Here is a 16,978-nt window from a genome sequence, read left to right on the forward strand (position 1 = left end):
AAAAAATTCTTTTAACTTTGTGAATATTTGAACATTTTCATAATTTTCTTTACTTCTGTTACAAATTCAGATTTATCAGAATAGTGTTCCTTTGTACCAGACTTATAACACTGTGTAACCACTGTTTGCTAAGATATGACTTTAATCTCTCCTCCTCCACAGTAGAGAGTCTATAAATAGCTATCCACCCTGTGACATTGATGGAAGCACATTACCAGAAATTTCAGTGTTAGAGCCACTAGCCTTGGCTGTCACACATTGGAATTGCTTCAGATAGGAGTTAGTGGCAGGCTGGCAGAGGCTGAAGACCAGATGTATAAAGTGAAAAGCGTTATGTTACCTCTTCATAACATTTAAGAATGGGGAAAATGAGGGAGGATTGAGAGAATAAAACCCATGTGTAATGAAATCCACCATTATTTTATACTAAGTCAAAAACTCTAAGTGGGGTGTTCGTAATTATAAAATAATGAGATGAAATCAAGGGATAATAAAACAATTGAATCACACTGTTCTGATTTCAGTACTCGTCAGATCTTTTCCAGGGCACTCCACCCAAAGTGGTAATAAATTGACTGCTTATATAAATCACTACTCTTTTTCTTCTTTGAAGTTTACTAATACAAGGCAAACTAACGGAATTTAGACCCACTCTTGATTCTGGCTCCAGTAGATTATTTTAGTGCACACGTGTGTGAACAGCCTTTTTCTACTTTATATTGTTTTGTGATCCTGTGCTCTTGGCTTTGCATTTGTGAATAATTGGGTGAAAGAATTTCCAGCATTTGTATAATATCACAGCAGTCCTTTTTCAAATTTTAAATTTTCATCAGTTTATTAAAATAGTAGATACTAAGTAATGCAAGTTTACGTAAATGTATCTTTATGACTTATAAGTAATTGAAAATTAAAAGCTAAGCTATGTAAAACTAAAATTTTAAAAAGCAAAGACAGTGCTCTTGAGTGTCCCTGAACAGAAACCTTCTAACTGGGTTTCTCCTTCTGTCTACTTTGAGTAATTTTCTCTTGCCAGTAACTGGAGGATGTGAAGGTGGTAATGGCAGAAAATGGGACAGAGAAATGTGTTTCTCTTTCGCAGATTGTATGCCTGAGGTCACTACCTAGTCTCCCCAACCCAGCCTTCTCTTTGAGTTTACCACCGCCACCCCACCATGTCCTTATGGTGTGGCATATGCGAGAGTCCTTTTATAGAACTATACAATTGAGAGAGACCTTAAAGATCATTTAAGTCTAACTTGCTCATTTTATAGAGGAGGAAACTGAGGCGCAGATTGAAGTGCAATGTGTTTTTATTGTAGAATGAAAAAATATTAAACCATTCCTAAACAGTATTAAAACAATACACTGAGAAACTCTTACTCCTCCACTTGTTTATTCTTCCAGCACATTAAATTCCTTTCTTTTCTTGTTGGGCTTTAATTACACACTGAATATGGTATTGAATAAGACATTCCCCGCATTGGGGAGTTTACAGTCTATTTAGAGAATCAGATAATACAATACAGAATCCTAATTATGCAATAACATGAGTAAACAAACTGTTTGTTTGAATATTTAGAAGCTTCTTTCCAATTTTGGGTGGAGGGTGATCAAAGAAGACCTCCTAACTGGGGTGAATTTGATCCGAGCTCTGAAAAACAATTGCCAGGCATACAAAAGCAGCATGTAAAAAGCTTTTGAGGAAAGAGAACGAAGGCACAGGAGTTTTCTGCTTAGGCCCTTATAGTTTTGTATTTTTCTCCCTTTTTCCATGTAGCAGGGGCTCCTTGTGTATGTAGGTATTCACATGTTTCTGTGGGCCATTCATTGCATTTAGTACATTTTGCCTTAGGTAGTTGTTATGCTTATGCTTCTAACCTAGCTCCTCTACTAGAATCCAAGCCCACTTAAGAGGAATGGCTCTATCATTGTTATTCTGTATCACCTACAACTCAGTGCTTAATACACAGATGACCGGTAGATGTTTAACCCCTTACACACATTTAACCTCTTAACATAGCCTTTGGGTGCTTCTCTGTTCAGACTCTACAATCTTCCTATTTCCTTAAGCTCCTTCTGGAATCTGTAAAATGTCTGTGACCTCTCCATAGCTCTTACTGGTTTATTAGCTACCCCTGTGGCTGGTTGTAGAGCTTCCAATCTGGAAGTGTCACTAATCTAGTTTGCAGAAGTTTATATTAATTAGGTATATAACAGTGTGCACTTTAAAGAAACTGATGTTAGCTGATTCGGAGTATGTAAGTAAGTGACTGTTTAATTTTATTAAAATTAACCCACATGGTTCTAGCAAGGCCAGGTGCCTTCCCTCCTTTGCATCACCCCCCTCCAAATAAACTTGATAAGATGAGAGGGGAGAGGGTACAGAGGGTAATGTTAATATTTGAGGCCTTATGCCGGTCATTGGTAGTGTAGCCAAAATAGTGACTCAGGCTATAAAAATCATTGTAAAATAAGTCCTATTTTTATTTACTCATTCTTTATCAAATACTTTCAGAATGATGGTTCTGTCTGTATCTTATAAAACTTTAGACTGTTATTCTATGATTGTCTGCCAAGTCCTAGGGAGATTATAGAAATGGACATAAGAAACTGAAATACTAGGAAGAAGGAATAAGTGCTCTAAATGCAATGGAAATTTCAGGTATTAAGAATTCAATAGAAGAGATAATCTGGCGCTGTAAGGGAGAAATAATGATGGAAGTGGGTCTCTACCAAATGCAGATGTGGACAGGATCCTGATAAGTTAGTACGGTGTTGTCTCTGTTATTTCATGCCCTTTCTCATAAGGAGGTACAAAGAAAATATGTCATATTAGGGGCATGGAATATGTGAAAGGTTTGGGACAGCACCTGGAAAAGGTGATAAGATTGGCATCAGTGGCAGATGCCCAGAGTGTCGTGTATATATAATATACCCCGTTATACACTTGTACTATCCCAGTGCCCGTGTTCATATGCACATGTTTCCCTCCATAAATAAAATGGGGAGAGCAACAACACTGTATCTACCTCATAGAACCATTGTGTAAGCCATTAGTAATATGACTAGTTCGGTTGGCAGTTTAGATAGATGAACAATAATTTGTGAGTTCTAGCTGTTGCCTAGTTTATGTCAGTATTGTTTGCTATTAAGATTTTTTTTTTCTGTTTTTGGAGCCAACAAATTTTGCAGACTAGCTTTTATAGAGGGATTACATGTTGTAAAGTGAAATGAGCAAAGGTGGCTGTATAGCCCCAGAAGATTTGCATTGATTGATTAAGAAAGAGGCCACATGCCAAATGTCAGCTGAAAAATAAATGTATCAAATATTGTCAGACCTTTCTTTTCAGTCTCATTTGAAAAAATGAAAAGTGTTTGTGAATTTGGAGATGTTAACCATTTTCAGAGTACCAATGAATTGATTATTCTACCAAATAATGCAGGGGATTTTGCCCACAACGCACAGTAAAAAGCAACTCTTACATGACAACATATTACACACATAGGAGCGTACAGACACCTACACAGAAACAAAAGCTTCATGAAACACTTTGCTCACCCTTACCACCTTCCCCAGTAATTGTTACTCTAGTGTGGTTCCTTTTTATTGTTGTTTTTACTGCTGTTCATAATCCATTAAACTGACTGCATAATTCACTGAACTACAACCCTCACTTTGAAAACATTACTTATTATAAGCTTTTTCTGACATTGATTTCAATTTTGAAATATAGTTTCTATCTAGTATAAATTTTCAGAATCATGTTTGTATTTCTAACTTTGGTCACTGGCTTAAAGTGCTTTTCTCTTCTATTAATCAGGTATCAACATGGTTTTTTACCACCTTTTCTGTCTCAGGACTGAAGGACAAAATCCACCATGTGGACAGCCTCCACCAGCTATTCTCTGCCATATCACCAGAACAGATTGACTTTCCTCCTTTTGTCCTTGAATATGATGCCAGGGTAAGAAGTACCAGGAGTTCTCCTTCACCTGGTGTATCTTAGCTGTTCTATAAGAGGGCACTGCTGCTGGGCACAACATCCTTTTAGTAGAAGATGATATTAATGCCATTAGCAGGTTTTAGTAAGCTTGATAGTACCATTTAAGATTCTTTTCCTACAGTAACTAGGAAAACACTTTGTCCTAAGAGAGGACCTTTTCCCCAGTAAACTTTTCAATGGGAGATTTTCCTGCTGTTGGTTTGAAGCCAATTCTTGCTTATATTGTCTGTTTTCTACCACCTCTGCCTAATTTTCTTAAGCTTGAATAACTTTACATAAGTAGTGGCAGAAGAACCTGTTGGTGTGTGACATGTTCAGCATTAATTCAAAACGGTGGCCTAGCTTAGTAGTCTTTACCCTAAGTTTCATTTTGCTAAAAGTTTATATAATGTTTTTAAGAGTATCAACCAGTAATATTAGTATTATGATCTATCGATGCATTCATGAATATATTACTTAAACAATGATAAAGGGCTACTCTTGAATTTCATTAAAGCTCCATCCCATTGTGTTTATTCATGCTACCACTTCAGTAGTTAGAAAAAAACAAAAGTAAGTAACATGCTTGGCCAGAAGATCATCAATCTCCTTATTTAACTGTTGCTGATTACATATCTTTCTGCGTGAATCAGGGAATATATTTGAAGGTTATATTAAGTTTGATATGAATTGTTTTTCCCTAATTATTGTACAGCATGTATACACTAAAATAAATATTCTGCAAGACGTTTTCTCTCTACCATTTCTTTAACTTCAGCTATAATTTCTGTCTCCCTTTATGTGAAGAGCAAAGTATTTAATGTGTTCTAATGGCTAATAAAATTTCATGCTTGGCTTTTGAACAGAGAGGATTTGTAATTGAAGCAGCTAGATCATAGATACAAAGATTATTGAATAAATGGGAGGGGGGAAAAGAACATCAGTTTGTGTTTATTGTAGATTGCTGGAGTAGAAAATGGCCTTATTGTTATTCTTTTGAAGTATACATCTCTCTTCTTAATAATTTAAAAAAATGGATAGCAGGAAATGAAAAATACTAAAAGACATTTTGTGATCAAAAAACTTGGAATGACAATTCAGAGCTAGTGTCTGGATTTATAATTTATTTTCTAGGATATAATGTACAGGTTGGATTGCATTGGTTAGAAAACCCAAATGGCTGTTTTTTAAGCCAACACATTTTCTATATACTTAAGAGCCTATAAAACTGACTTTCATTAAGTATCAACACCACACTCAAGCTTGGTTTTGTTCGTTTGTTTTGTTTGTATGCTTGTTTTAAGTTTTTCTTATATTTTTCTTATATTTTGTATATCAGATGATGTGATTAATCAGAATTTCATAAAATAACCTATAATCTCAGGGCGCCTGGGTGGCTCAGTCGGTTAAGCCTCTACCTTGGGCTTAGTTGATGGTCTCAGGGTCCTGGGATTGAGCCCTGCCTTGAGCTCTCTGATCAGCGGGGAGCCTGCTTCTCCCTCACCCTCTGCCTCTCCCCCTACTTGTGCTTGCACGCACTCTCTCTCCCTCCCTCCCTAATAAACTAATAAAATCCTTAAAACAAAACAAAACAAAAAGCAACCTATAATCTAACTCTTGGGTGATTGGATCATCTCTGTGTGCCTGTACTAGAGCTTTCTGAAATGAGATATTAGGCCATCTGTATATAAAGGCCAAAAATAAAAATAAAAATGGGGAAGAAACGAAAGAAGGTGTCCAGAGATGACTTGGGAAGGGCCAGCAGAGGGCAGGTCACTAGATACTAGAGCTTTACATGTTACTTGCAGCACTTTGGCTTTGTGGTCTTTGGGGAGTATTCCACAAGGGAGACCTGCCATTATATTTCTGTTTAGAATGATGGCAAAAGAAACAGCATAGAAAGTGACTAGAGAGGTTAACACTCTAGGCAAATAGATAAGTAAGAGGCTATCAGAGGTCAGAGGAGAAACGAGACTAGAGCTGGGGCAGGAGTAGTGATGATGGCAATGACTTGGATGGTATTGCTGCCACCCCAGAGAGGCAGTTTGGAGGAAGAGCGAGGGTGTTGAGGGGGTGGGAGAGAAGAGACAGGTGGTATGTTCAGTTTTTGACACACTAGGATTGAGGTGGAGATCCAGTAGGTGGTTGGATATTATCTTGTAAGGAAATATTTGCCTTTGCTAGGAAAATGAAAAATATAATCAGAGAAAAGGGAATGAGTATTGAATTGGTTAATTTATTGTCATGTTCACTTGTGCCTTGTACATAGTAGATATGATCGGGCATGATGTGTCATTGTTGGCTAGTTTCAGTGGGCTTCTATTTTCTGTGTCTTGTGTGACTTAGAACAGTGATATAAGTTTTATAGGAATGAAAGGAACCTTTGAAGGTAATTAGAAGGTAATTTTTATCTATTTCAAAATGTTACGGAGACCATTTCAGAAGGGCTGCTAGTCAGCATTCTTACAGATTTAAAATACAGTCAAAGAAAAGAGTATACAAATTTACCTGGCAACAGTTCTTCAAAGTTCTAAGATTGTTTCCAGAAATAGAGAAAATAGATTGCTCGGCAGTCTTTTTGCACAGTGTGAGACTAATATAAAAAGCTCTGTTTCATAGCATTAAGAATTAGATTTGCCCTTCTTACTTTATCACAATTTAACGTAGATAGGAAAACCTAAAAAAATACGGTAGTAGAATGGAATAGAGAAATCTTCAAGATGGTTAGTGAACGATTTTTTTTTTTCAAATGAACTTCAAAATTGAGTTATCTCTTCAGGCATGTTTCTTAAGCATAGGTTCAATGCATGTTGAGGTTATAGGAGTGGTTAGTATAACAGATCTTGATAGGAAATTCTAAAATACAAAAAAAAAAGAAAGAAAAGGTTTTCATTAATTTTTTTTAAGTATCCTGAAATGCAGCCAACCCTAGGATTTGTTTCTACCTAATTTTCAAAAATCTTTTTAATACCTGGTCAGATTTATAATCAGACAGTAGATTTTCCTAGATATTTTCTTGTTTTCCTGGCTTTGATCCTAGCATCAGTTCTTGCTCCAGAGCATCTAGTCTGAAAAATGTCAGAGCTTTTAGGGGCACCTGGGGGGCTCAGTCAATTAAGCGTAGAACTCTATTTCAGCTCAAGTCATAATTTCAGGGTCCGTGAGATTGGCCCTGAGTTGAGCTCCACACTGGGTGTGGAACCTGCTTAAGATTCTCCCTCTCCCTACCCACCCCCGCCCCACTCAACGCTCTTGCTCACCCTTTTGAAAGCCCCCCAAAAAAGTCAAGAGTTTTTGATACCCTTAGTTACTCAAATGACATTTAACCACCTACTATGTTCAAAACCAGTTAGATTTTAATGCTTCATCATAACTAATAGTGTAAATATACCATAAAGCAATGCTATTTTCATCTGTGTCTCATTCTCCATTCCTATTATCTACATCAATGCTAAGCATTTCTGTTTACAGTTTACTGAGAAATAAGTTACTTGTCAAATACTTTTCTTAAAAATGAGAAATGAATCCTAAGTCCCATAAATGTAATCAAAGTTCCATCTACCATAAAGTTAACTGTCTTCATTTTTATTAAGATAAAGTTAGCCAAAACGAAGTCAGAAAATTCACACATACTGTTTTGTTCCATCATTCTATATTAAGGTTCAGTACACAGTAAGACAGCCCAGTCTAACAAAATAATCTGGGCGTTAGATTTGAATACACCAGGATTTCAATTCAGGCTCTTCTGGTTACTGCTAGGTGAAATTAGGTGAGTTGTTCAAGCTGCGTGATCCTCAGTTTCTTCTGCAAAAAGTTGTTACCTACCTCATGGCATTATGTGAGGAGATAAAAGGGATAATGAAAGAAAAGTGCTGTTGTAAAGTGTCTGGCATATAGAATATTCAGTAACTAATAATGTTATTTAAAAGTATTATCATCCTGATTACCTCTGCCTGCTCTATACCAGCTCTGGCTGCCTGTAGTGGAACTGTTTTGATGGCTGAGCGCCTTGCTCAGGGCCAGACATGTGCTAGACATTTTACATACATGCTATCACTGACTATAAATCCTTTTCTTTCACATGCCCATTTAAATTCGTTTTATTACTTAATGTTCTTGTCTTTTTTTTTCTTCCACAGGAAAATGGGCCTTACTATACATCTTATCCCCCGTCACCAGATTTGTGACCTGCCATCTTTTAGTGCTACTGGTTTCCAAGGACGTCACTTTCTCCACGAATCGCTACCTATTGAAGTGAAATTCATTTTTGCTGTTCAGATCCAGAGAGCCTTTTGTCCCCACCTCTCTGGTATTTTTTTATTGACTGTATATTTTCTGGCACATAAGCAATCTGACAATGGTAGGCCATTCTGAACTGCACACTTATTTTAAATTTGTATATTTGTATCAAATGAAAATGTTCATTTTTAGTGGGTTGTTAATAGAAATTGGGGAGCAACTTTTGAGTATCTTCAGTTTCCTGAAAGGACACTGGGTTTTCCATTAGACAAGCCACCAATATCGTTCATGCCATCTCTTTAACATTGCACGCTTCCTTTGTGTACTTAAATGTTTCTCGAAATACATAGAACCAATGTATGAGGACCATACGCATTGTTTGCTTCAGATCCTGGCGTTATATTTCATATAGAGAATTTGGTTATGGTAAAAGAGAATTATCTGGGATCAAGGATGTGGAAATATATCTGATCAAAACATTGAAATCATTAGCAAAATATAGGTTTTAGAATCTTACTGCGCCAGTGAAGATTAAGATTTTGGATTATATGATTTGTTAAGATTGTCACTGTTCTGGTCTCAACAGTGGGGGAAAACAAGAAGACTGTATCTTCCGCCTTTTTCCTGTAATCGTGGGTGATTTGGTGTCCTTTTTCTAAAGGACTGCACTCATTAGCACTTTTATGTGAAAGGCATCTCCTATTCTCCATTGGTGAGCCTTTAGAGAGGGTGCTATCTCCCCAGAGTTGTGATTTTGTTGGGCTTTACAGTGACTCCCTCTAAGGACATTTCCTCACAGTGTCTCTAGAGTTGCGTACATCAAAATGGAGGAAGTGCATCGCAGTGAACAAAATTCCAGACTGCTGTTGCCACTCAGGCTCTATTTGTGCCTTAGCTTGCTTATAAATAAAAATTAGAATTATGATACTGACCTCACAGAGGTATCATAAGGCTAGCAGTTAGAAAGGGCTTTTGATGTCTTTGGGTGCAAAATGCTAGGGGAGTTTGTGTAGGTGTCACTGAGTTAGTTTTTAAATGATAATAAATGTACTTAGGGTACTACCAGGCAACTCCTCTTGTCCTTGGCACCTTTTGAGTGACTTTTCTTGTCTTAGGACAAGAGCTGTTATGAAAAAATCCCAACCCTGAGGACCGCCTTCCTACTTTGTCCAGAATTTCTTCTAGCCTCCTCCTCCCCCAGTGCTACACTTTAACAAGAGGCATCTGTTAGCCATTTTAAACATTTCTTCTTGAATTGAGGTCAAACCAGTATAATTTCCATCTGGGTGTCTTCAAATTCCTTTTGATTCCTGCACCCACCCCCCCATCTCCCTCACTCTATCATGTACATTGGCAGTTCAGAGAAGAAAAAGTAGAACTCTTCTGTTCTAATATGTTCAGGATCAGTGCTTCCAAAGGTCCCATTACTCTGTGCCCAAATTAATTCTTCAGTGGATAAAGGAAACATACCTCTTTTATGACAGAGAGATCCCCCTATAGTTGTATTAGCCCCATCCTCTATTTTCCCCTACAAACAAGAAGGAGCTTTACATTCTTTCGATAAGCGCTAGTATCTTTTGCATGAAATGGACACATTTGCTTTGTGTCAGAAATCAAAGCCACTTGCTCCTTGTATATGCTTATTGGGTAAGGGTTTCATGTTACATTCCCTAGGTCATCAGAGCCAAACAGCCAGTCAGATGTCTATTGGTAAGCTTCCCCTCAAACAGCACTACTTTTAATCCCTTAAGCCTTGAGCTTTAAAACTCTGAAAAATTAGCATCATCTTCTCCAGTCCGTTATTAGATCATATTTGAGGTATCTTTGCACTAGGAGCAGTTATAAAAATATGCCAACTTTTCTTTTTTGAAAGTGGACTTGGCTGTCTCAAATTGGCATTTGGCCTGAATCATTTCCTCTATAGATAATAGAGGCTGTAAGCTACTTCGCCATTTGAAAAGAAGAAAATTGATGTGTAGAATTTCTCATAGGCAGTAATTTTGAAAGAATGTCCCTTTGCTATATTCATACGAGTGTATTAATGTCTAGTAACACAAGCAGGATTCTATATATAGTGAGATTCTCATTCAGTTGATGTCCTAGGGTATAAAGGTAGTATGGAACTACATACATACCAACCACGTTTCATAAAATAATGGTGACTAAAGATAACGGCTGTGCTTCTCAGTGAAACTAAATTTGGTATGGGACCAAGGTCATGCTTTCATAGCTGTCTGAAGTGTTATGTAATGAAGTTGTTTCAATGTATTAAATCCTACCAAAGGAACATAGTGACCTTGATAGTGAAATGATTATGTAATGTTCAGTATATATCTGCCTTTGTCAAAAAGTTGGGTTGCCTGTAGAACACATGCCATTTTCAGAGACATATTAGAGGATAAAAGGATGACTGGGTGGAGATGAGTACTAGCATCTGATGTTAATTCAAAGCACCACCAAGTCCTTAATTTAATTAAACTTTGGTCATGCCAAATGCTAGTTGAATTGAGGAAGAAACAAGGTATAAAATGCTAAGTGAATTCATTAATTCATGCGAGGCATAATAGAATTTTCTTAAACAAGTACATTTCTTCAGCATATATTTGGATTCTTCTTAACTCATCTATATCCAAGTTTCTTGATAGTGAAAATAACCTCTTGAAAAAAACTGTCTTTGTTAGACTCTTAAGGCTTAGAGACCAAGTGGTTCAAGATTTTCTTTTCTTTATTACACATCTTATTTCATTGGCTGGTACTCTGTTTATTTTTTCAAAAGAATCCAATTAGCTTGAGGCTAAAGAACAGAGGATTTTTAGAGTATTTTTGCTAGGAAAAATGGGTATAGATTTTTTATCAAATATCTGAAATGTAGAAGGATTAAAATATCTTGCATTTCTAGAGAGGGATGCGTGTGTGTAACTGCTCTAGTAGAAAAACGTGGCTTGCCTATTTCTACCTGTTTTCTGTTTGCTGAGATACCATTCAATGAATTCAAACTGTAGGTAATGGTTTCTTTTCTTTGCAGTAGCTAATAGGAAAGTGATAAAATGTAGTTTCAGTATAAGCTAAAAATCACTCTTTGTGTTTGCCCTGTTTGTGTGTGTATATATAGAGTTTATATTAATATATGAATAGAAATTATTAGAATTTGAAGTACTAGAAAGAGAAGGATTGTATGGTTCTAAGAACAGTGAATTGATTGTATTAAGAACCCAAAGGACTGCAAGATAACCTATACACTTCTATAATTGGAGTTGACCAGTGAGTTTCAGATTGTCATTCTCTTATTAAGTTACAGACATATAGTCAACATGCACTAGAGTGTTTTCCCTATACTGGCACTAATATACTTCATGGTATATGATTGACTCTTGGCTCAGGATTGCCCAAAACCATGAAGGATTAAAGTAGGTCTGTACCTGTGATCTAGGTTTATCAGAAATCAGAGATTATAAGAATTGCCTAGTAGGCCAAACCATATATATGTATTGCATATATACACACACGTACATATGTACCTTCATGCGTATGTACATGATATATATATGTGTGTATACACTCACATGGTAATCTGCTTTGCATTACATTCTTTGCATGTGGTTTCTGTGGCCCATATATAGAGAACACAGCAATAAATAACATAGTTCAAGCTTGGATTCTATCAAAATAGCCCTTAAGCAGATGATATCAAGGTCATTTTATATATTAGTGGCTCTCTTGGATATTAATTAATTTTGTTTTCTTTGCTTCCAGGAACAGTATCTCATCTTTTTTAGTGAAGTAAGTAAGCATTAAATATATAGGGCCACTGAGTTCAAGGAGAAAAATATAGATACTCTCTAGTGAATTACACTAACAAAATTGTAACTACTGAATGTGACCTGATATTTTTGTTCAGCAGTTAAAATTAATACATTTTGTATATAGTCATACTTTTTTTTTTTTTTTGTAATGTGTTTTGCTAGTGTAAGCACACAGTCATCATAAACTGAGCCAGCACTTTGTCAGACCAGTTCTTGTGGGCCAGAATATTTAATTATGAGCTTAACATATGTAAATAATTTTAATTGCTATTGGGCACAGGAGACCAAAAAACGTTTTATTGACATGATCTTAAAATTTGTTTATTCAGAATTCACAATGCTTTTATGACTATCTTGCATTTAAAAATTTATTTTAGTCTTTCTGAATTAGAGGTTAGATCCCATTTAAAGAGGATCCCACTCTGCAAATATAGCCTATGAAGGACCAGTAGTAAAATGATAGTGTTTGTTTTGAGCCGCAGGGTAGGACAGTGTTTTGGTCATCTACCCTGGCTTGTCTCTAATCACTGAAATTAACTTACAGAGTAGTGCAAAATGCAGTAAATTTTACTGTCAGCCTTCTCTACGGGGACCTAGACTAGTAGTTTTCAGACTTTAACGTGCATATATTAAATCAGCTGGCAGTATGTTACGGTGCAGATTCTGATGCAGTAGCTCTGAGGTCGAGCCTGGGATTCTGTTTCTAACAAGCTCAGGTGATTATCAGTACTCCTGGTCCCAAGACCACAAGTAAAAGACCAGACTATATTCAGCTTCCCTACTTTCCCTCTTTAGAGGAAAGGAGACCCAACTGTCGTAATCCCTTCTGTGGGCCAGGCACTCACATTTATTATCTCACTTAATCCTACAAATCCTATGAGGTAGATAGTAGTGGTTAAACGACCTGCTGATGCCCACGCATACAGGCAGTACAGACGGTATCGAGCTTTGTTTCTCAAACTTGAATAATGTACATCGCTTTTAATAAGGAAGGGCTGTCTTAGTTCCTCAGTTTTTACTCCATTATTTATTGTTACCTAAGTATATATAAACATAAAGCTACGTATACTGCTTTATGCTCGTAGCTCTTGTACAAGTATAAAACCCAAAGAAGTTTATAGATAGGAGCAAAACTATAAAACCAATAAACTTTAAAATAACATTAGTGAAGCATGGTGGATGATGACGTTTCACCAAAACAAAACTGTCACTTGTAACGTGATTACGGTACAGAGTGCTGTCTCACGGGTTCTTTTGAGTTCTGCATGCCCCTGCCAGGTGCTGTGTGTGCCGCGTGGTGACTCAGTTATCCCGCTGTGTTTCTGGGTTCAGACTCTACTGTCATTGTTTAGAACACAGTGATATTTGGTCTTCATCTAGCTTGGCTGCATCATTTCCCTATTAAGTCAGCCTCTGTTCTCCATAAGCCTCCCGCTAAAGCAGAACCCGGCTCTATTGTGCAAGTAAACACAAATGCAGACCTCAGCACTGAAATGTCCTGGCAAAATTTGGTTTTAAGTCAGTTATATTAATTATCAGAACATGAATATTAACTTTTTACATTTTTCATCTGCATGAAAAATGTCTAATAATCATAGAAAACTCATGGATCCCCCACCAAACATAACCACACACACACTCACATTCCCTGCACCCTTTCCACACACACAAGAATTTTTAGTGATGGTTAATTAGTTAGCACTGATGCTTTGGCTCCTGGACACCTGGGTTCAGACCTTGGGCATGTTTCTCAGCCTTTTCTGAACCTCAGGGTTTTCATGTGTTAAACAGGGATAATCTCATTGAATAATTAGTTAAGGGAAAAAAACGCAATAATACAAAGCATCCATAGTAAGTGTTTATAAAAGGCAGCTACTATTGCTTTGATTAGAAATAATATTAACATTTGAGGACTTACTATGTGCCTTCAACTTTGCTAAGCACTTTATATATGCTATCTTATATATTGAGTGATAGAATCAGGATTCAAATCCAAGTCTGACTTCAAAGCTTATACTCTTATAAAAAATAATGTAAAACATCAATATAAGTTGCTTATTTTAAAAAGCTATTTAATTTTAAATTTTATTTTCTCAGAAATTCTTATTATAAAATTAATGATGTTTCTCTGGAGGGGAAATGGCTAAGGTTTTTTTAAACAGTTGTGTAATGTGCTAAGAAATTGACACAAGATAAATACAATCTTTTTTTGAGGTTGTGGTCCTTGAAAAGGATATTAGGACCATTGGGCTCAACTTCAGAGAGAACATTACTGTTCTCTTGCACACTGATCGTCCGTAACTAAGGATAACATGAGATTCTTCCTGAATCCCAATAGAGCTTGTTTGCAGAGAAAAGATTCCCCCCCACCACTATTATATTCCTTGATGGTTCTGAGAAGTAGCCTGCAAACATCTTAATTTTCACCTGTGAAACCTATTTTGAAAAATTGTTCTGTCCTTTAAAATAGTTCAAGTAAGTAAGTCTTCTCTCTCTTCTTAGTTTTTCTAAGATAAGTTTTGGAGTTCTGTAAAATGAACAAGCATACCTGTAGGCTGGGTTTTTTACTCTTTTGCCTTTTTTTTCTAATTGGGTGCTGGGAGAAAATACCAGGAGAGAGTTATAAGGGGAACTCAGTTATTTATTGACAGAGATAGGATGTATCAAATTCAAATTCTTTCCCCACTTACCAAAACATATACTTGCACAAAATTACTAAGGTAGTGGAGATAACCTGAAATGTGAGGCTGTCACTGAATTTTGTAAGGTCTGTTTTTGAAAATACTTTTCCTTTATTCCATCCTATATAGAAGCATAATAATAATCTGTGTTATGGAAATTATTGTGTTTCTGATCCAGCATCTTTAACCCATCTGTAAGATCTTTAAGTTCAGTGAATGCATGGCTCTCCATACATGTGGGTTATCAAGACGGAAGATACGTCCTGTGCGAGACCTCACTGCCTCATCCCGTAGCACAGCATAAGAAAATTGTTCTGGCTTCACATTACAGATAAGGCCTGGTTCTGCCTGATTTTCTCCATTTCAGCAGTGTGTTACTTGATGTGGGTTGTGAGCCCTACTTGTCTTATTAAATATAAATAAGACCAGTTTATTATAACTTTGGATAGAATGGCCTCCCGTCTTTTGCTTCTTTAAAATCCAAATTTATTTTTTATAAGGAGGTATACTAAGCATTTGACTATTTCATCGTGTCTTCTAGTTTAGATACATCTGACGTTGTCATTTTGAAATGCTTATTGTAAATTCTAACATTGATTTTTTTAAAAAACATTGTTTGTAGGTGGGTTGTTATCTATGAATTTTATTTCTAATAGTAAAGTAGGTGTTAAAACTTATTATAAAGGGGCACCTTGGTTCTCAGACAGATGAGGGAGTAGAGGCCCAGGCAGGTTAAGGCAGGTTGGACTCCTAGCCAGATCATGTAGGTTGTAGGTAATTTCAGGGTGACCTTTTGCCATCGATAGCTAGAGCTCTGTGGTTTAACAATGTTTGCACAGCTGCTTGGCTTTGACATTCCCTCTCGTGTCCTCTAAAGAAGTTCTCTTTTTTTAATTTATTATTTATCATTTATTTTTTTTTTATCTAAGTTGCACTTGCTCAGCCAAGTTCCAGGGAGGACCAGAGTTCAAGAGTTAGCAGCAGAGGTTATCAATCAACTTAAAGTTTGCTAAGTGAAGCCCAGACAGGCTGCACAGTTGTTTTCTTTGTAGAGCACTTAGTATAAGACCAGAACTACGAAGTGCTAACATTTCCTTGTTGAGCCCATCCTGTTGCTATGGAAAATGCTATCCTAGAAAATTCAGTTTGGAGCCTCATATAACCCCCATGGAAATTACACAGGAAGTGAGAAAAAGGCAAGAGCCCCCCCCCCTTTTTTTTTTTTAGTTCACGATAGTGGAATGCATTGCACTGGGTAAGACCACTCTGCATCTAGGATTTTTGTTTTGTTTTGTTTTTATGTTTATAACTTATTGTGACATGTACCAAAATCAAATTGTAATATAATACCATCCTATATTATGTTGTTTTGGATATAAAAGCTTTCATGACTAAGCCTATTTCTCTTCTAATTTTGTGGAGTATATCCTTTTTTGGTATGTTCATCCTTTAATTTTCTTTTTTTTTTTTTTAGCAGCTTTATTTGAAAAGTAACTCACATATAAAATTCACCCACTTAAAGTGTATAGTTCAGTGGTTTTTAGCATGCTCGGCATTGTACAACCGTCACCACTATTTACTTTTACAACATTTTCAACACCCTAAATGAAGCCTCAATACCCATTACCAGTCATTCCCCATTCCCACTCTCCTCCACCCTCCCTTCTGTGTTGTTTGGGCTTTACTGCAGTATGTCCTCCCCTAAGGCACATCTCCAAGTTAGACTTATTGGGAGAACAGTGCCTCAATAAATATTTGTGGAATGAATTGATACCCACATAAGTCACTAGCCATGGGTAGCAACCGAGGAGTAATTGAAAGGGCTGTGGGATAGATGTCGAAAGACTAGATTCAAATACTGATGCTTACTTACTAGCAGTGTTGTTCTGGGAGTGGAGTCACTTAGCCCTTCTAAGCCTCAGTTTTCGTATCTATAAAGTGTTGCTAGCAATATCTACTTCACCAGATGGTTGTGAGAATCACCTGAGAAAATATGGTCACAACACTTGGCATAGTGCCTGGCCCACACTAAGAAAGGAATTGCTATTTGTTCCTGGGTAACAGAGAAACCCCTGGGTTGGTGACCAGGTGAAATACCTGTGGCTACGTTTCTCTAATGTCTAATCTGGCAGCAAGTGTTTCTCCTGGTCACCAACCTAAGGGTTTAAGGTAGCGGCATAGCACTTTCTGTGGCTCAATCTTCCCAGTTCCCTTTCTCACAAAAGAGAATTCTGGAGTACAACTTACAACTGCTTATTCTCCCTTAACCTCC

At 36.8% G+C, this 16,978-nt stretch overlaps 1 protein-coding gene across 4 annotated transcripts in view; it reads left to right on the forward strand.

Moving 5' to 3' along the window:
* GDAP2 (ganglioside induced differentiation associated protein 2) overlaps positions 1-16,101 on the forward strand; it is a 69,821-nt gene extending 53,720 nt beyond the window's left edge. For 3 of the 4 annotated variants that reach the window (XM_026483645.4, XM_048220321.2, XM_057310335.1), the window contains 2 exons: positions 3,822-3,965; positions 8,123-16,101. In XM_026483645.4, the coding sequence (XP_026339430.1) occupies positions 3,822-3,965; positions 8,123-8,170 (192 nt within the window). In that variant the 3' untranslated portion in view covers positions 8,171-16,101. Of the gene's footprint in view, positions 1-3,821; positions 3,966-8,122 lie in introns of those variants that run through there. The other variant, XM_044378639.3, reaches the window with a different exon arrangement.
* The last annotated feature ends 877 nt before the right edge of the window (positions 16,102-16,978 follow it).

The sequence above is a fragment of the Ursus arctos genome, unplaced genomic scaffold, assembly GCF_023065955.2.
Source record: "Ursus arctos isolate Adak ecotype North America unplaced genomic scaffold, UrsArc2.0 scaffold_12, whole genome shotgun sequence".
Taxonomy (NCBI): Eukaryota; Metazoa; Chordata; class Mammalia; order Carnivora; family Ursidae; genus Ursus; species Ursus arctos.